This window comes from Chiloscyllium punctatum, chromosome 29 (genome assembly GCF_047496795.1).
Source record: "Chiloscyllium punctatum isolate Juve2018m chromosome 29, sChiPun1.3, whole genome shotgun sequence".
Lineage (NCBI taxonomy): Eukaryota > Metazoa > Chordata > Chondrichthyes > Orectolobiformes > Hemiscylliidae > Chiloscyllium > Chiloscyllium punctatum.
The window spans coordinates 60,471,660-60,492,020 of record NC_092767.1 but is presented as its reverse complement, the minus strand read 5'-3'; the positions used below and the strand labels follow the sequence as shown (position 1 = coordinate 60,492,020).

Sequence of the window (20,361 nt, the reverse complement as noted above, 5' to 3'; positions counted from 1 at the left end):
ATCTATGCCAAGACTCTGCTTTCTGTTGGTTAGCCAATCCTCTATCTAAGCTAATATATTGCCCCAACCCTGTGTGATCTTCCCCTGTATATTATCTTTTTGAAAGCCACCTTACAGATTCATTCTGGAATTTCAGATATACTGCAGGACTTCCCCTCCCCCCCCACGCCCCCCCCCCCACTTCCCCATCCCACCTCGCACCTCACCCCGCCCCACCTCCCCACCTCCCCTCCCCACCCCCCCACCTCCCCCCCCACCCCCCACCTCCCCCCCTCCCCTCCCCACCCCCCCACCTCCCCCCCTCCCCTCCCCACCCCCCCACCTCCCCCCCTCCCCACCCCACCCCCCCACCTCCCCCCCTCCCCACCCCCCCACCCCACCCCCCCACCCCCCCACCTCCCCCCCTCCCCCCCTCCCCCCCACCCCACCCCCCCCCTCCCCCCCTCCCCACCCCTCCACCTCCCCACCTCCCCACCTCCCCACCCCCCCCCTCCCCTCCCCACCTCCCCCCCTCCCCTCCCCACCTCCCCACCTCCCCACCCCCCCCCTCCCCTCCCCACCTCCCCCCCTCCCCTCCCCACCCCCCCACCTCCCCACCTCCCCCCCTCCCCTCCCCACCCCCCCACCTCCCCTCCCCACCTCCCCCCCTCCCCTCCCCACCCCCCCACCTCCCCTCCCCACCTCCCCCCCTCCCCTCCCCACCCCACCCCACCTCACACCCCACCCCACCTCACACCCCACCCCACCTCACCTCACACCCCACCCCACCCCACCTCACACCCCACCCCACCCCACCTCACACCCCACCCCACCTCACACCCCACTCCACTTTAGTTGTCAAACTTCTTTAAATAACTCAAGCAAATGAGTTAAATCTGAATTATCGTCCATAAAGCCATAATGGATTGTGTTTTCACTTTCCAGATATCCCATTACTACTTCCTTAATAAAAAATTAATTTAACATCTTTCCAGTGACAGATGTTAAATTAATGGGTCTGTGGTTTCCAACTTTCTGCCTTCCTCCTTTTTTTTAAAGAAAGGCAGTATGTTAGCATTATTCCAATCAATCTGAAACCTTTCCAGAATCCCAGGAATTTTCATTCGTTAGCTCTGCTGCCACACCCTTTAAGTCAGAAGTCACAAGACACCAGGTTATAGTCCAACAGGTTTAATTGAAATCACAAGTTTTCAGAGCGCTGCTCCTTCACCTGTTTCAAATAAACCTGTTGGACTATAACCTGGTGTCGTGTGACTTCTGATTTTGTCTACCCCAGTCCAATATTGGTACCTCCACATCTTGGTTTAAGACTTTAGGCTGAAGACCTTCAGTCCCTGGGGATTGATCTGCCTTTAATTCCAAACATTTGTTCAGTACTTTTTTCCTAGTGATGACAGTTTTAAGCTCCTCCTTTTCTATAACCTGTTACTATTTGGGATGGTTTAAGTATCTTTAACCTGGAAACTGAGGAAAAATATTGATTTAGTCTCCGCCATTTTAATGTTTCCCATTAACAACTCCCTTGTCCTCTCAGAGACCAACATTCATCTTAGCTACTTTCTCACTTGTTTTATACTGAAAGAAGTGTTTGCTGTCAGTCTTCAAATACTGCACTAGTATTTTTCATAAGTCCGATTTGCTCTTTTTATTACTCTTTTAGTGACCCTTTGCTGACCTTTAAAAGTTTCTCAATCCTCCAGCCTGCTCCTACGTTTGCCTTTGTTTCCTTTAATTTTCTTGGTTAGCTGTGGTTGCATTTTCCCCCTCTGACAATCTTCCTCTGTGGAATATTTCATTGAGAGGAATTAACTATCTCCTTATATGTTCATTGAGTGAGTTCAGCGATTTTACTGAAAATGAATTCTCTCTTTTCAAGCTGCCATATACTGATGGCTTCCCATCGCACAGCAGATGGGGCTGTAGATGCGCTGAACTATTTGGCATCTGCTCCACACGCCTGGATGTCTAAGGCAGGTGCTTCAGCCAGCACCTGGAGGACATATAATTACCCGGATAAATCATCTGAAAACTACTGCACAACTAGCAGGCCTGCTTAGAAATTTGTACTTGAAACTCATTAAGAGCAAGCCATATTCGGTGTATCTACACGGCAATTTAGCAATAAATGTTTAAAGAAGCTCTGTGAGCTCAAACAGATTTTATGAATAAACCTATAGCTTCTGGCGGCCAGTACAAATTAGATTTTTTTTTGTTTCACCAATACTGGAAGATATTTGAAAGAGGTTGCTGATGGCACTCTGTGACATGCTTAAACCTGCTAAAATATCCCACACACGTTGTATCAGATAAAGCTTTGCTAAGGCTAAGATTGATAATCCGGGAAGTACAAATGAGCGAGTCACTAACAGGATGGTTTGGGAAATTATTTGGGAGTGCACAATAATGCAAGGCAAATTCAGGCAGAATATGACAATCCAAACATGATTGTTTTTCCAGAATTGACTTTGTCTGTTATATTTGTGTCTAATATTCATGCATGACTTCAACAGCACTTACCAATTGTTCTCATAACTCTCAGCAACATTGAATTATAAGTTGTCAAGATCTCACCAGGCATGTCAATTTAAGATCAACTAGCAACAAAGAGTTATTCTCAAACAAGAGAAGGGATATTTTATAGCAAAACTTCTTTAACAATTCAAATAGAAGCCATAAAGCTGTTTGCTAAAAATACAGGTACAAAAGTTTATAAGTCGATACAGAGGAAAGATACTTGTAGAGATGAAAGTAAGGTTGGTTTGATGTCATTGCAATCCTGGCTTGCTTGAAGATTTCTCTTTCTCGGGAAAGCAGGTCAAAAATTTGAAATCAGAATTCAGCAGCTGCAATTGTTTCTGTAGCTGAATAACTGGAGGTTGCTTGTGCAAGTGGACTTGTAGGTGGAACAGAATATGGGAGAGAGAAAGGTTTTTTTTTGTTCCTCACTAGTTCTGCGGTTACAACACTAGAAAATTACCTGGGCTATTTGAACAAAACAGCAGTTGAGTTCTAAAAGCTGTTCTCCTTAGTGCTGCCTTTGATTGAGAACTCTCTATCCCTGTGGGTGTCTTTCAGAGTCCTTCCTGGGGAGTTTGCTAAGATGGTGTCTCACAGCCTAACTTATCAAAGTCAAAGCAAAATGTCTGCTGTGTTAATTTTGATGATTCATTGTTCCCCGAAGCCCAGTGTCAATTATGCTGGAAATCATCGTGGTGTCCTTCGTGGTGTCTCTTATACTCTCAGAAACTCTGAATTCTCACACCTTTAGAAGACCCATTGTGATGTGTCCCAAGGATTAATCAAATTTTAAATGTCTCCCTTTGTAATTGATGCTGAGATAACACATCAGTCTGTCTGCTTTTTGGCTGTAGTGAATCAATAGAGCAGTCATGTGACATCCAGGAACCATCTTATAAGATTCTGCATCCATCTTAAAAGTCTGATTATTATTTTTTACAAAATATATGATAGTACAATTACATAGTCATGAAAAGGTGGATATTCACATGACTCTGGTAGTACTTTGGTCCATATATGTCCTCATCTGTGTTCACTGCTCTATGTACTCCAGATTTATTTGGTCTGTATTCACTGCTCTATGTACTCCATATTTATTTGGTCTGTGTTCACTGGTGTCTGTAGTCCATGCTATTCCTGTATTCCTGGAGAATATGAAGCACTGCAATAGAGCTATTTAATCAATCAGTCAGACTCCTGCAAACAAAACAGTGTACTCTCTCTCTACTTTGTTGTATGCTGCTGCAATAGTTCAGGAAGACTGACTGGAAAGAACTTCATTTATTGTTGAACACCAAACTCTCCTCTGACCAAAATAGGACCCACTACTCATGCCAGTCCCAGCCTGGGATAGACAGTTCTGAAGATCCAACCCTGGGTCTGCTTTATAGATATTTTTAATTAACCTGTTCAGATACTGTGACACACCTCTGGAGCAGGTGGGATTTGAATCTGGGTCTCTGGCTCAGATGTTTGGACACTACCCACTGTGTCACAAGAGCCCCACTGGGTCTGCTTTATAGTATTTTCTAATCAGCTTGTTCAGCAGCGTTATGACTCACCTCTGAAGCAGGTGGGATTTGTACCAAGGCCTCCTAAGTGCAGAGATGGGGCCACTACCATGAGATTTCCTGAGTGTGGTTTGGTTTGTTTGAGACACTCAACATTGCTTTCTGATTAATTTTAATGCAAGTCATTCATTGGGTAACGTTAGGGGCCAAATCAGCGGCTCATCGTTTATTTCCTCAACGGCCCTGTTAAGAGGTGCCACCTCTGGACCAGGTGGGACCTGGCCAGAGGTAGGGGCACTACTGCTGCACTACATGGGACTCTGGGATTGCTTTTATTATTTTTGAAAAATATTTTAATCAACCTGTTCGTGAATGTTGTGACACCCTCTGGGACTTGAATCCAGGCGTTCAGGCTCAGATGTGGGAACACTACCAGCGCACGACACCTTCCCCCATCTGCTTTTTAAAAAACTTCTTTTATACCCAGAAGTGCGATTGCACACAACTCAGTAACTTTCCCACCACCAAAGGTATTTACAAGCAAAGGGGAAAATGAGGACTGCAGATGCTGGAGATTACAGTCGAGGGTGTGGTGCTGGAAAAGCACAGCAGGTCAGGCAGCATCTGAAGAGCAGGAGAAACAACGTTTCGGGCAAATGAATTCCTGATGAAGGGCTTTTGCCTGAAATGACGATTTTCCTCCTCCTCAGATGTTGCCTGACCTGCTGTGCTTTTCCAGCACCACATTCTTGACTCTATTTACAAGCAAAGCCTATTATGGGCACTGGGTCTGCCTTTTTTTTCTAACCAACCTGCGCAGAAGTGTTTTGAAACACCTCGGAAGCAGGTGGGTACTTGATCCCAAGTCTTCTGGCTTAAAGGTAAGGATACTACCATGCACCACAAAGCCCCCCACCTTCCCCCGCTGTGTCAGCTTTGTTTTATTTGGGAAGGACCAGCCTTCTGCGTGGACCTTGTCAAAGTCCTCACTGAAGTCCATGTAAACCGCATCAACTGCACTACCCTAATCAATACATTTAGTCATCTTTCAAAAAAACTCAATTAAATTAGTCAGGCAGGATCTCCCTCCAACATTTAAATGCTGACTATCCCTGATCAATCACTGCCTTTCCAAATATTATTTAAACCTGTCCTTCAGAACTTTTTTCCAATAATTTCCCTCTGATTGATATCAAACTAACTGGTCTGTAATTACCTGGCCTATCCAGGCTGCATCTCTTGAACAAAGAAACCACGTTAGCTATCCTCCAGTCATCTGGCACTTCATCTCTGGCCAGCAAAGTATTAACTATTTCCCGAAAGAACTGCGGATCCTGTAAATCAGAAACAAAAACAGAAATTGCTGGAAAATCTCAGCAGGTCTGGCGGACTCTGTAGAGAGAAATGAGAGTTAATGTTTCAGCTCAAGTAATCCTTTCACAGAATGATTTGGATATGCCGGTGTTGGACTGGGGTGTACAAAGTTAAAAATCACACAACACCAGGTTATAGTCTAACAGGTTTAATTGGAAGCACACTAACTTTCGGAGCAACAATCACCTGATGAAGGAGCAGCGCTCCGAAAGCTAGTGCTTCCAATTAAACCTGTTGGACTGTACCTGGTGTTGTGTGATATTTAACTTTCTCAGAATGATTGTGATGAGAGAGGATTAATTAGCAACCTTGTGGTGTGTGATCCTTTGGGAGGTAGTGACTATAATATGGTAGAATTCTTCATTAAGCTGGAAAATGATGCAGTTAAATCTGAGACTGGGGCCTGAGTTTAAAGAAAGCTAATTCTGATTTCCAGTTCTGAGGAAGGGGTCACTCGACCTGAAATGTTAACTCGGATTTTTCTTCACAGCTGCTGCCAGATCTGCTGAAATTTTCCAGCAATTTCTGGCTCTTTTTCTTATTAAATATCTCCCGTGGGGCCCAGCAACCTCCTCCCTTGTCTCCTGTTGCAGCCTGGGATACAATCTCATCAGGCCCTGGGAATTCTATACTTGTATGCCTGTTAAAACATCTAATACCTCTTCCTTATTAATCTTAACGTGCTGTAGAATTTCACCATCTCAACTGAAATCTCTGGCTACGATCTCTTTCTCCTCTGAGAATATACTGATGAGAAATATTCATTTAAGACTTTACTCACGTCCACTGTCTCCACGCCTGAATTGCCCCTTTGATCTTTCATCGGCCCTGCTCTTAATATACTTAGAAAATGCCTCCAAGATTTCCTTGATCCCATCTTCCAAAGGTATTTTGTGGCCCTGCTGTGCTCTCCTAATTTCCTTTTTAAGTGACCTCCACTAGTTTCTATACTTTTTGAAGAGCCTCCCCTGGTTTAATGGCCTGGACCTGATATGTGCTGCTTTCTTTTTCTTTACTAACACTTAATACCCATTGAGGTTCCCTGAATCTTTTGTCCTTGCCCGTCACTGTTAGAGGAACATGTCCAGGCCCTGAATTCTTACCAAGTTACCTTTAAAAGGCTCATGTTTTCCAAGAGTTGACTTACCTTGGAGCTGCTCCCAATCTATGTTTGCTAGACCCTGCCTAATTATATTGAAATTAACCCTCCCCGCAATTTAGACACAGCTTCTGCACTCTCCTTATCCCTTCCCATAATGACTTTGAAACTTAGTTAAAAATCACACATCAGGTTATAGTCCAACAGGTTTATTTAGAAGTACTAGCTTTCAGAGCACTGCTCCTTCAGCAGGTAACTTTGAAAGCTAGTGCTTCCAAATAAACCTGTTGGACTATAACCTGGTGTTGTGTGATTTTTAACTTTGTCCACTCCAGTCCAACACCAGCAACTCAGGCACAGTGGTTAGCACTGCTGCCTCACAGCGCCAGAGGCCTGGGTTCAATTCCCGCCTCAGGCGACTGACTGTGTGGAGTTTGCACATTCTCCCCGTGTCTGCGTGGGTTTCCTCCAGGTGCTCTGGTTTCCTCCCACAGTCCAAAAACGTGCAGGTTAGATGAATTGGCCATGGCTAAATTGCCTGTAGTGTTAGGTGAAGAGGTAAATGTAGAGGAATGGATCTGGGTGGGTTGCTCTTCGGAGGGTCGGTGTGGACTTGCTGGGCCAAAGGGTCTGTTTCCACACCGTAAATAACCTTTCTAACTCCACATCTTTGAAACTTAGAATTATGGTCACTATCCCCAAAATGCTCACACACTGACAATCTAACCACTTAATTGGCTTCATTCTCTCGGATTTGGTTGAGCATTGCCCCATCTCTATGAGGACTGTCTACGTGCTGGATGCACTTTAAAAACTCCAACCCTCCTAATCCTTTCACACCTGTGCTGTCATTCCTTCTAAACGTTCTATTCCTTTCAACCCGTTACACTAATTTGTGTCTGAAATAGGCCTTTGTTGATTGAACTGGATTTTCACCGTCCACCTCCATTTACCTGTTAGGAAGCTTCCTGCTCTGGTGAAATGTGCATTGGAATTAATGTGACGGTGGCTACTTTTCAAAGAAGTCCCCATTGGCTTTGGGCTGCTTTGAGGTGTCTCGCTTAATCTACGTGCAATCTAAATCCTACAAAACAGCTTGATGAAAATTCAGCAAGAGTTGAGATGCTGAATTGTTAATATTTGTGAGTAATTGGATTTGAATTTAAGTGTTAATCTACAATAATCCAGCATGCAGCAGTAATCAGGTGTCCACTAAAATAAGCTGGATCATTGATGTGTAGACAAGAACTGCCAAATGTACTTGTTCCACTCTGAATAATTCTCATTTTCTCCCTCTAAAACTCTTTTCATTACCCACTCACACAGAGCAAAGATGCCGGGATCAGGACTCTGGTTATGTTGGATGAACAAGGCGGTAAGTGGATCTTGAAGATGTGCATACATTTCTTGGTTGGGGAATTGTGTGTACATGCCTGGGATGGGGAGTTTTACTTGCATGCCTGGGATGGGGAATTATGTGTACATGTCTGGGATGGGGAATTTTGCATGCATGCTTGGGATGGGGAATTATGTGATACGTCTGGGATGGGAAAGTGTGTGTACATGCCTGTATTGAGGAATTGTGCATATGTGCCTGGGATGGGGAATTGTGTGTGCATACCTGGATTGGGGAAGTGTGCATACAGGCCTGGGAAAAGGAGCCATATGTATATGCCTGAGATGGGGAATTGTGCATACTTGCCTGGGAAGAGAAACTGCGCAAACATGCCTGGGATGGGGAAGAGGGGGTACAGGCCTGGGATGGGGAAGTGCGTGTACATGTCTGGGATGGGGAAGAGGGGGTACAGGCCTGGGATGGGGAAGTGCGTGTACATGCCTGGGATGGGGAAGAGGGGGTACAGGCCAGGGATGGGGAAGTGCGTGTACATGCCTGGGATGGGGAAGTGCGTGTACATGTCTGGGATGGGGAAGTGTGTGTACATGCCTGGGATGGGGAAGAGGGGGTACAGGCCTGGGATGGGGAAGTGCGTGTACATGCCTGGGATGGGGAAGTGCGTGTACATGCCTGGGATGGGGAAGTGAGTGTACATGCCTGGGATGGGGAAGTGTGTGTACAGGCTTGGGATGGGGAAGTGCGTGTACATGCCTGGGATGGGGAAGTGCGTGTACATGTCTGGGATGGGGAAGTGTGTGTACAGACTTGGGATGGGTAAGTGCGTGTACATGTCTGGGATGGGGAAGTGTGTGTACATGTCTGGGATGGGGAAGTGTGTGTACATGCCTGGGATGGGGAAGTGTGTGTTCATGTCTGGGATGGGGAAGTGCATGTTCATGTCTGGGATGGGGAAGTGTGTGTACATGTCTGGGATGGGGAAGTGCGTGTACATGCCTGGGATGGGGAAGTGCGTGTACATGTCTGGGATGGGGAAGTGCATGTTCATGTCTGGGATGGGGAAGTGCGTGTACATGTCTGGGATGGGGAAGTGCATGTACATGCCTGGGATGGGGAAGTGTGTGTTCATGTCTGGGATGGGGAAGTGCGTGTACATGCCTGGGATGGGGAAGTGTGTGTACATGCCTGGGATGGGGAAGTGTGTGTTCATGTCTGGGATGGGGAAGTGTGTGTACATGCCTGGGATGGGGAAGTGTGTGTTCATGTCTGGGATGGGGAAGTGTGTGTACATGCCTGGGATGGGGAAGTGTGTGTTCATGTCTGGGATGGGGAAGTGTGTGTACATGCCTGGGATGGGGAAGTGCGTGTACATGCCTGGGATGGGGAAGTGTGTGTTCATGTCTGGGATGGGGAAGTGCGTGTACATGTCTGGAATGGGTAAGTGTGTGTACATGCCTGGGATGGGGAAGTGCGTGTACATGTATGGGATGGGGAAGTGTGTGTACATGCCTGGGATGGGGAAGTGTGTGTACATACCTGGGATGGGGAAGTGTGTGTACATGCCTGGGATGGGGAAGTGCGTGTACATGCCTGGGATGGGGAAGTGTGTGTACATGCCTGGGATGGGGAAGTGCGTGTACATGCCTGGGATGGGGAAGTGTGTGTACATGCCTGGGATGGGGAAGTGTGTGTACATGCCTGGGATGGGGAAGTGTGTGTACATGTCTGGGATGGGGAAGTGCGTGTACTTAAGGTGGGTGAACTTAAGGCGTGGATCGGTACCTGGGACTACGATGTTGTGGCCATCACGGAAACATGGATAGATGAGGGACAGGAATGGTTGTTGGAGGTTCCTGGTTACAGATGTTTCAGTAAAATTAGGGAGGGTGGTAAAAAAGGAGGGGGGGTGGCATTGCTAATTAGAAATGGTATAACGGCTGCAGAAAGGAAGTTCGAGGGGGATCTGCCTTTGGAGGTAGTATGGGCTGAAGTCAGAAATAGGAAAGGTGCAGTCACCTTGTTGGGTGTTTACTATAGGCCCCCCAATAGCAGCAGAGATGTGGAGAAACAGATTGGGAAACAGATTTTGGAAAGGTGCAGAAGCCACAGGGTAATAGTCATGGGCGACTTCAACTTCCCAAATATTGATTGGAAGCTCTTTAGATCAAGTAGATTGGATGGGGCGGTGTTTGTGCAGTGTGTCCAGGAAGCTTTTCTAATGCAGTATGTAGATTGTCCAACCAGAGGGGAGGCCATATTGGATTTGGTATTCGGTAATGAACCGGGACAAGTGGTGGGCTTGTTAGTGGGTGAACATTTTGGTGATGGTGACCACAATTCTGTGACTTTCACCTTGGTTATGGAGAGAGATAGGTGCGCACAACAAGGTAGATTTTACAATTGGGGGAAGGGAAATTACGATGCTGTAAGACAGGATTTGAGGAGCATACGTTGGGAGCATAGGCTGTCAGGGAAGGATGTGGTGGAAATGTGGAACTTTTTCAAAGAGCAGATACGACGTGTCCTTGATATGTATGTACCTATCAGGCAGGAAAGAAATGGTTGTGTGAGGGAGCCTTGGTTGACGAGGGAGGTTGAGTGTCTAGTAAAGAGGAAGAAGGAGGCTTACATAAGGTTGAGGAAACAGGGTTCAGACAGAGCAGTGGAGGGATACAGGATAGCCAGAAGGGAGCTGAAGAAAGGGATTAGGAGAACTAAGAGAGGGCATGAAAAATCCTTGGCGGATAGGATCAAGGATAACCCCAAGGCATTTTATGCGTATGTGAGAAACCTGAGAATGACGAGAACGAGGGTAGGTCCGATCAAGGAGTAGTGGGAGACTGTGTATTGAGTCGGAAGAGATAGGAGAGGTCTTGAACAAGTACTTCTCTTCAGTATTTACGAACGAGAGGGACCGTATTGTTGAAGAGGAGAGTGTGAAACGGACTGTTAAGCTAGAAGAGATACCTGTTAGGAAGGAAGATGTGTTGAACATTTTGAACAACTTGAGGATAGACAAGTCCCCCGGGCCTGACGGGATATATCCTAGGATTATGTGGGAAGCAAGAGAGGAAATTGCAGTACCGTTGGCAATGATCTTCTCGTCTTCACTGGCAACTGGGGTGGTACCAGGGGACTGGAGAGTAGCGAATGTTGTGCCCCTGTTCAAAAAAGGGAATAGGGATAACCCCGGGAATTACAGGCCAGTTAGTCTTACTTCTGTGGTAGGCAAAGTAATGGAAAGGGTACTGAGGGATAGGATTTATGAGTATCTGGAAAGACACTGCTTGATTAGGGACAGCCAGCACGGATTTGTGAAGGGTAGGTCTTGCCTTACAAGTCTTATTGAATTCTTTGAGGAGGTGACCAAGCATGTGGATGAGGGTAGAGCAGTGGATGTAGTGTACATGGATTTTAGTAAGGCATTTGATAAGGTTCCCCATGGTAGGCTTATGCGGAAAGTCAGGAGGCATGGGATAGAGGGAAATTTGGCCAATTGGATAGAAAACTGGCTAACAGGTCGAAGGCAGAGAGTGGTGGTAGATGGTAAATATTCAGCCTGGAGCCCAGTTACAAGTGGAGTTCCGCAGGGATCAGTTCTGGGTCCTCTGCTGTTTGTAATTTTTATTAATGACTTAGATGAGGGAGTCGAAGGGTGGGTCAGTAAATTTGCAGATGATACGAAGATAGGTGGAGTTGTGGACAGTGAGGAGGGCTGTTGTCGGCTGCAGAGGGACTTAGATATGATGCAGAGCTGGGCTGAGGAGTGGCAGATGGAGTTCAACCCTGCCAAGTGTGAGGTTGTCCATTTTGGAAGAACAAATAAGAATGCGGAATACAGGGTTAATGGTAGGGTTCTTAGTAAGGTGGAGGAGCAGAGGGATCTTGGGGTCTATGTACATAGATCTTTGAAGGTTGCCACTCAGGTGGATAGAGTTTGTAAGAAGGCCTATGGAGTATTATCGTTCATTAGCAGAGGGATTGAATTCAAGAGTCGTGAGGTGATGTTGCAGCTGTACAGGACTTTGGTTAGGCCACAATTGGAGTACTGTGTGCAGTTCTGGTCGCCTCACTTTAGGAAAGAGGTGGAAGCTTTGGAGAGGGTGCAGAGAAGATTTACCAGGATGTTGCCTGGAATGGAGAGTAGGTCGTACGAGGATAGGTTGAGAGTTCTCGGCCTTTTCTCGTTGGAACGGCGAAGGATGAGGGGTGACTTAATAGAGGTTTATAAGATGATCAGAGGAATAAATAGAGTAGACAGTCAGAAACTTTTTCCCCGGGTACAACAGAGTGTTACAAGGGGACCTAAATTTAAGGTGAAGGGTGGAAGGTATAGGGGGGATGTCAAGGGTGGGTTCTTTACCCAGAGAGTGGTGGGGGCATGGAATGTGCTGCCCGTGGGAGTGGTAGAGTCAGAATCATTGGCGACCTTTAAGCGGCATTTGGATAGGTACATGGATGGGTGCTTAATCTAGGTTAGAAGTTCGGCACAACATCGTGGGCCGAACGGCCTGTTCTGTGCTGTATTGTTCTATGTTCTATGTTCTATGCCTGGGATGGGTAAGTGCGTGTACATGCCTGGATTGGGTAAGTATGTGTACATGTCTGGGATGGGGAAGTGTGTGTACATGTATGGGATGGGGAAGTGTGTGGACATGTCTGGGATGGGGAAGTGTGTGTACATGCCTGGGATGGGGAAGTGCGTGTACATGCCTGGGATGGGGAAGTGTGTGTACATGCCTGGGATGGGGAAGTGTGTGTTCATGCCTGGGATGGGGAAGTGTGTGTTCATGTATGGGATGGGGAAGTGTGTGTACATGCCTGGGATGGGGAAGTGTGTGTACATGCCTGGGATGGGGAAGTGTGTGTTCATGTATGGGATGGGGAAGTGTGTGTACATGTCTGGGATGGGGAAGTGTGTGTACATGCCTGGGATGGGGAAGTGCGTGTACATGTATGGGATGGGGAAGTGTGTGTACATGCCTGGGATGGGGAAGTGTGTGTACATGCCTGGGATGGGGAAGTGTGTGTACATGTATGGGATGGGGAAGTGTGTGGACATGTCTGGGATGGGGAAGTGTGTGTACATGCCTGGGATGGGGAAGTGCGTGTACATGCCTGGGATGGGGAAGTGTGTGTACATGCCTGGGATGGGGAAGTGTGTGTTCATGTATGGGATGGGGAAGTGTGTGTACATGTCTGGGATGGGGAAGTGTGTGTTCATGTATGGGATGGGGAAGTGTGTGTACATGCCTGGGATGGGGAAGTGTGTGTACATGCCTGGGATGGGGAAGTGTGTGTTCATGTATGGGATGGGGAAGTGTGTGTACATGTCTGGGATGGGGAAGTGTGTGTACATGCCTGGGATGGGGAAGTGCGTGTACATGTATGGGATGGGGAAGTGTGTGTACATGCCTGGGATGGGGAAGTGTGTGTACATGCCTGGGATGGGGAAGTGTGTGTTCATGTCTGGGATGGGGAAGTGTGTGTACATGTATGGGATGGGGAAGTGTGTGGACATGTCTGGGATGGGGAAGTGTGTGTACATGCCTGGGATGGGGAAGTGCGTGTACATGCCTGGGATGGGGAAGTGTGTGTACATGCCTGGGATGGGGAAGTGTGTGTTCATGTATGGGATGGGGAAGTGTGTGTACATGTCTGGGATGGGGAAGTGTGTGTTCATGTATGGGATGGGGAAGTGCATGTACATGCCTGGGATGGGGACGTGTGTGTACATGCCTGGGATGGGGAAGTGTGTGTACATGCCTGGGATGGGGAAGTGTGTGTACATGCCTGGGATGGGGAAGTGCGTGTACATGCCTGGGATGGAGAAGTGCGTGTACATGCCTGGGCTGGGGAAGTGTGTGTTCATGTATGGGATGGGGACGTGTGTGTACATGCCTGGGATGGGGAAGTGTGTGTTCATGTATGGGATGGGGAAGTGCGTGTACATGCCTGGGATGGGGAAGTGCGTGTACATGCCTGGGATGGGGAAGTGTGTGTTCATGTATGGGATGGGGAAGTGCGTGTACATGCCTGGGATGGGGACGTGTGTGTACATGCCTGGGATGGGGAAGTGTGTGTTCATGTCTGGGATGGGGAAGTGTGTGTACATGCCTGGGATGGGGAAGTGTGTGTACATGCCTGGGATGGGGAAGTGTGTGTTCATGTCTGGGATGGGGAAGTGCATGTACATGCCTGGGATGGGGAAGTGCATGTACATGCCTGGGATGGGGAAGTGTGTGTTCATGTCTGGGATGGGGAAGTGCATGTACATGCCTGGGATGGGGAAGTGTGTGTACATGCCTGGGATGGGGAAGTGTGTGTACATGCCTGGGATGGGGAAGTGTGTGTACATGCCTGGGATGGGGAAGTGCATGTACATGCCTGGGATGGGGAAGTGTGTGTTCATGTATGGGATGGGGACGTGCGTGTACATGCCTGGGATGGGGAAGTGTGTGTACATGCCTGGGATGGGGAAGTGCGTGTACATGCCTGGGATGGGGAAGTGCGTGTACATGCCTGGGATGGGGAAGTGCATGTACATGCCTGGGATGGGGAAGTGTGTGTTCATGTCTGGGATGGGGAAGTGCGTGTACATGTCTGGGATGGGGAAGTGCGTGTACATGCCTGGGATGGGGAAGTGCATGTACATGCCTGGGATGGGGAAGTGTGTGTACATGTCTGGGATGGGGAAGTGCGTGTACATGCCTGGGATGGGGACGTGTGTGTACATGCCTGGGATGGGGAAGTGCATGTACATGTCTGGGATGGGGAAGTGCGTGTACATGCCTGGGATGGGGAAGTGTGTGTACATGCCTGGGATGGGGACGTGTGTGTACATGCCTGGGATGGGGAAGTGCGTGTACATGTCTGGGATGGGGAAGTGCGTGTACATGTCTGGGATGGGGAAGTGCATGTACATGTCTGGGATGGGGAAGTGCGTGTACATGTCTGGGATGGGGAAGTGTGTGTTCATGTATGGGATGGGGAAGTGCATGTACATGTCTGGGATGGGGAAGTGTGTGTACATGTCTGGGATGGGGAAGTGTGTGTACATGTCTGGGATGGGGAAGTGCGTGTTCATGCCTGGGATGGGGAAGTGCGTGTACATGTCTGGGATGGGGAAGTGTGTGTACATGTCTGGGATGGGGAAGTGCGTGTACATGTCTGGGATGGGGAAGTGCGTGTTCATGCCTGGGATGGGGACGTGTGTGTACATGTCTGGGATGGGGAAGTGTGTGTACATGTCTGGGATGGGGAAGTGTGTGTACATGTCTGGGATGGGGAAGTGCGTGCGTGTACATGTCTGGGATGGGGAAGTGCGTGTTCATGCCTGGGATGGGGACGTGTGTGTACATGTCTGGGATGGGGAAGTGTGTGTACATGCCTGGGATGGGGAAGTGCGTGTACATGTCTGGGATGGGGAAGTGCGTGTTCATGTATGGGATGGGGAAGTGCATGTACATGTCTGGGATGGGGAAGTGCGTGTACATGCCTGGGATGGGGAAGTGCGTGTACATGTCTGGGATGGGGAAGTGCGTGTACATGCCTGGGATGGGGAAGTGTGTGTACATGCCTGGGATGGGGAAGTGCGTGTTCATGTATGGGATGGGGAAGTGCATGTACATGCCTGGGATGGGGAAGTGTGTGTACATGCCTGGGATGGGGACGTGTGTGTTCATGTCTGGGATGGGGACGTGTGTGTACATGCCTGGGATGGGGAAGTGCATGTACATGCCTGGGATGGGGACGTGTGTGTACATGCCTGGGATGGGGAAGTGTGTGTACATGCCTGGGATGGGGACGTGTGTGTACATGCCTGGGATGGAGAAGTGCATGTTCATGTCTGGGATGGGGAAGTGCGTGTACATGTCTGGGATGGGGAAGTGTGTGTTCATGTCTGGGATGGGGAAGTGCGTGTACATGTCTGGGATGGGGAAGTGTGTGTTCATGTCTGGGATGGGGAAGTGCATGTACATGCCTGGGATGGGGAAGTGTGTGTTCATGTCTGGGATGGGGAAGTGCATGTTCATGTCTGGGATGGGGAAGTGTGTGTACATGCCTGGGATGGGGAAGTGCATGTACATGCCTGGGATGGGGACGTGTGTGTACATGCCTGGGATGGGGAAGTGTGTGTACATGCCTGGGATGGGGACGTGTGTGTACATGCCTTGGATGGGGAAGTGTGTGTACATGTCTGGGATGGGGACGTGTGTGTACATGCCTGGGATGGAGAAGTGCATGTTCATGTCTGGGATGGGGAAGTGCGTGTACATGTCTGGGATGGGGAAGTGTGTGTTCATGTCTGGGATGGGGAAGTGCATGTACATGCCTGGGATGGGGAAGTGTGTGTACATGCCTGGGATGGGGAAGTGTGTGTACATGCCTGGGATGGAGAAGTGCATGTTCATGTCTGGGATGGGGAAGTGTGTGTTCATGTCTGGGATGGGGAAGTGCATGTTCATGTCTGGGATGGGGAAGTGTGTGTACATGCCTGGGATGGGGAAGTGCATGTACATGCCTGGGATGGGGACGTGTGTGTACATGCCTGGGATGGGGAAGTGTGTGTACATGCCTGGGATGGGGAAGTGCATGTACATGCCTGGGATGGGGACGTGTGTGTACATGCCTGGGATGGGGAAGTGTGTGTACATGCCTGGGATGGGGACGTGTGTGTACATGCCTTGGATGGGGAAGTGTGTGTACATGTCTGGGATGGAGAAGTGCATGTTCATGTCTGGGATGGGGAAGTGTGTGTACATGCCTGGGATGGGGAAGTGTGTGTACATGCCTGGGATGGGGACGTGTGTGTACATGCCTGGGATGGGGAAGTGTGTGTACATGCCTGGGATGGGGAAGTGTGTGTACATGCCTGGGATGGGGACGTGTGTGTACATGCCTGGGATGGGGAAGTGCATGTTCATGTCTGGGATGGGGAAGTGTGTGTACATGCCTGGGATGGGGACGTGTGTGTACATGCCTGGGATGGGGAAGTGTGTGTACATGTCTGGGATGGGGAAGTGTGTGTACATGCCTTGGATGGGGAAGTGTGTGTACATGTCTGGGATGGAGAAGTGCATGTTCATGTCTGGGATGGGGAAGTGTGTGTACATGCCTGGGATGGGGAAGTGTGTGTACATGCCTGGGATGGGGACGTGTGTGTACATGCCTGGGATGGGGAAGTGTGTGTACATGCCTGGGATGGGGAAGTGTGTGTACATGCCTGGGATGGGGACGTGTGTGTACATGCCTGGGATGGGGAAGTGCATGTTCATGTCTGGGATGGGGAAGTGTGTGTACATGCCTGGGATGGGGACGTGTGTGTACATGCCTGGGATGGGGAAGTGTGTGTACATGTCTGGGATGGGGAAGTGTGTGTACATGCCTGGGATGGGGAAGTGTGTGTACATGTCTGGGATGGGGAAGTGCATGTTCATGTATGGGATGGGGACGTGTGTGTACATGCCTGGGATGGGGACGTGTGTGCTCATGTCTGGGATGGGGAAGTGTGTGTACATGCCTGGGATGGGGAAGTGCGTGTACATGCCTGGGATGGGGAAGTGCGTGTACATGCCTGGGATGGGGAAGTGCGTGTACATGTATGGGATGGGGAAGTGCGTGTACATGTCTGGGATGGGGAAGTGTGTGTTCATGTATGGGATGGGGAAGTGCATGTACATGCCTGGGATGGGGAAGTGCATGTACATGCCTGGGATGGGGACGTGTGTGTACATGCCTGGGATGGGGAAGTGCGTGTACATGCCTGGGATGGGGACATGTGTGTACATGCCTGGGATGGGGAAGTGTGTGTACATGCCTGGGATGGGGACGTGTGTGTACATGTCTGGGATGGGGAAGTGTGTGTACATGTCTGGGATGGGGAAGTGTGTGTACATGCCTGGGATGGGGAAGTGCGTGTACATGCCTGGGATGGGGACGTGCGTGTACATGCCTGGGATGGGGACGTGCGTGTACATGCCTGGGATGGGGACGTGCGTGTACATGCCTGGGATGGGGAAGTGCGTGTACATGTCTGAGATGGGGAAGTGCATGTACATGCCTGGGATGTGGAAGTGCGTGTACATGCCTGGGATGGGGAAGTGTGTGTACATGCCTGGGATGGGGAAGTGTGTGTACATGCCTGGGATGGGGAAGTGTGTGTACATGCCTGGGATGGGGACGTGCGTGTACATGCCTGGGATGGGGACGTGTGTGTACATGTCTGAGATGGGGAAGTGCATGTACATGCCTGGGATGGGGAAGTGTGTGTACATGCCTGGGATGGGGAAGTGCATGTACATGCCTGGGATGGGGACGTGTGTGTACATGCCTGGGATGGGGAAGTGTGTGTACATGCCTGGGATGGGGAAGTGTGTGTACATGCCTGGGATGGGGAAGTGTGTGTACATGCCTGGGATGGGGAAGTGCGTGTACATGCCTGGGCTGGGGAAGTGCATGTACATGCCTGGGCTGGGGAAGTGCGTGTACATGCCTGGGATGGGGAAGTGCGTGTACATGCCTGGGCTGGGGAAGTGCGTGTACATGCCTGGGATGGGGACGTGTGTGTACATGTCTGAGATGGGGAAGTGCATGTACATGCCTGGGATGGGGAAGTGTGTGTACATGCCTGGGATGGGGAAGTGCATGTACATGCCTGGGATGGGGACGTGTGTGTACATGCCTGGGATGGGGAAGTGTGTGTACATGCCTGGGATGGGGAAGTGTGTGTACATGCCTGGGCTGGGGAAGTGCGTGTACATGCCTGGGCTGGGGAAGTGCGTGTACATGCCTGGGCTGGGGAAGTGCGTGTACATGCCTGGGATGGGGAAGTGCGTGTACATGCCTGGGCTGGGGAAGTGCGTGTACATGCCTGGGATGGGGAAGTGTGTGTACATGTATGGGATGGGGAAGTGTGTGTACATGCTTGGGATGGGGAAGTGCGTATACGTGCCTGGGATGGGGAAGTGCGTGTACATGCCTGGGATGGGGAAGTGTGTGTACATGTCTGGGATGGGGAAGTGCGTGTACATGCCTGGGCTGGGGAAGTGCGTGTACATGCCTGGGATGGGGAAGTGCGTATACGTGCCTGGGATGGGGAAATACGTGTACATGCCTGGGATGGAGAAGTGTGTGTACATGTATGGGATGGGGAAGTGTGTGTACATGCCTGGGATGGGGAAGTGCGTATACGTGCCTGGGATGGGGAAATATGTGTACATGCCTGGGATGGGGAAGTGTGTGTACATGCCTGGGATGGGGTAGGGCTGTGGTGTAAATGATGAGCACTGAACAGTGTTGAATTCAGTTTCACCAATTGACGTTACTCCAAATCATAAACCTCAGATCGACAGCACAGATTTCTTCATTCAGAACCTTTCTGATTCTGAGCCTCATGGTCTTAGCTTGAGGCAGGGACTGAACTAAAGTAAACTGATTCCCACCTGGGGGTTAGCGAAGAAACCCACTTCCTGTCATGAAGGCTGCATGGTTGACTGTGGTTTCATCTAGAACAGGCAGTCTCTACCCACTCTGCCCTGGTATGCACATGGACATAGGTCGTTTAGACATGTCTGAAGCATTTTACAGGGCAACTCCCTTTTTGGAAGACAAACCAAAATGAACAAATTGAGGAGCCTGTTGCAGACTGGATTATTAACATGAGGACTTTATTACAGGCATGCAAGTTAATTATTCACAAGTTGACAAACTTATTTAACCCACCACAGAGAATAATGTGAGTTAGAATGGTGATGTAGGAAGCTGGAGGAAAGACAAGAAAGAGATTGTTGATGTCCAGATAAAATCACCAATCCAGAAAGTGTGTGATCTCCAAATGACACAACCATGTGATCACAACACCTGAACCATGTGATCACAACACCCAAACCATGTGATCACAACACCCTAACCATGTGATCACAACACCCTAACCATGTGATCACAACACCTCAATCATGTGATCCCAACACCTCAATCATGCTATCACCCAACACTCGAAAAATATTCCTTTTCATCTCATCTCTAGCTCTTTTGCACCTTTCAACAGACTAGAAGATCCATCCTTCTGTGTTCAGTTTATGTTTTTAAAAACATGGAAAGATATCCCATTCCACAAAACCCAGCAGCAAGAAATGCTGATCCAGTCAGTGACAGTAGTGTCCCATGACTCATGAGTGAATGAAAAAAGGTGGGAGCCAATAATGTGAATTATTTTCATAAATAATTCTAACAGGTAACATTGACTGAGAACCAGATGTGTAATTGATCGCTCTGATTCAAGCTTTTAAGTCCTCCCTGTGTTTCAGACACACTATGTCATTCCCTGACAGTGGGATGGAGGGAACTAGATCTTCAACAGGGAAATACTCAGGAGCAAGAATTGCTGTATAATTTTAAAAATTCTGAATTCTTCCTCCAACATGAAACATTGCCCAGTGAACTCACTTTTAATCTTCAATTAAATCTTCAGAGTTTGCTCATATTATTCATATCCAGGATTCATT

General features: G+C 49.0%; 1 protein-coding gene across 2 annotated transcripts in view; it reads left to right on the top strand.

Moving 5' to 3' along the window:
- The window catches only part of LOC140454451 (synaptosomal-associated protein 25), a 220,666-nt gene that overhangs the window by 160,036 nt on the left and 40,269 nt on the right, over positions 1 to 20,361 (top strand). For both annotated transcript variants that reach the window (XM_072549202.1, XM_072549201.1), the window contains exon 4: positions 7,828 to 7,876. In XM_072549202.1, coding sequence (XP_072405303.1) covers positions 7,828 to 7,876 — 49 coding nt within the window. The remainder of the gene's footprint in view (positions 1 to 7,827; positions 7,877 to 20,361) is intronic.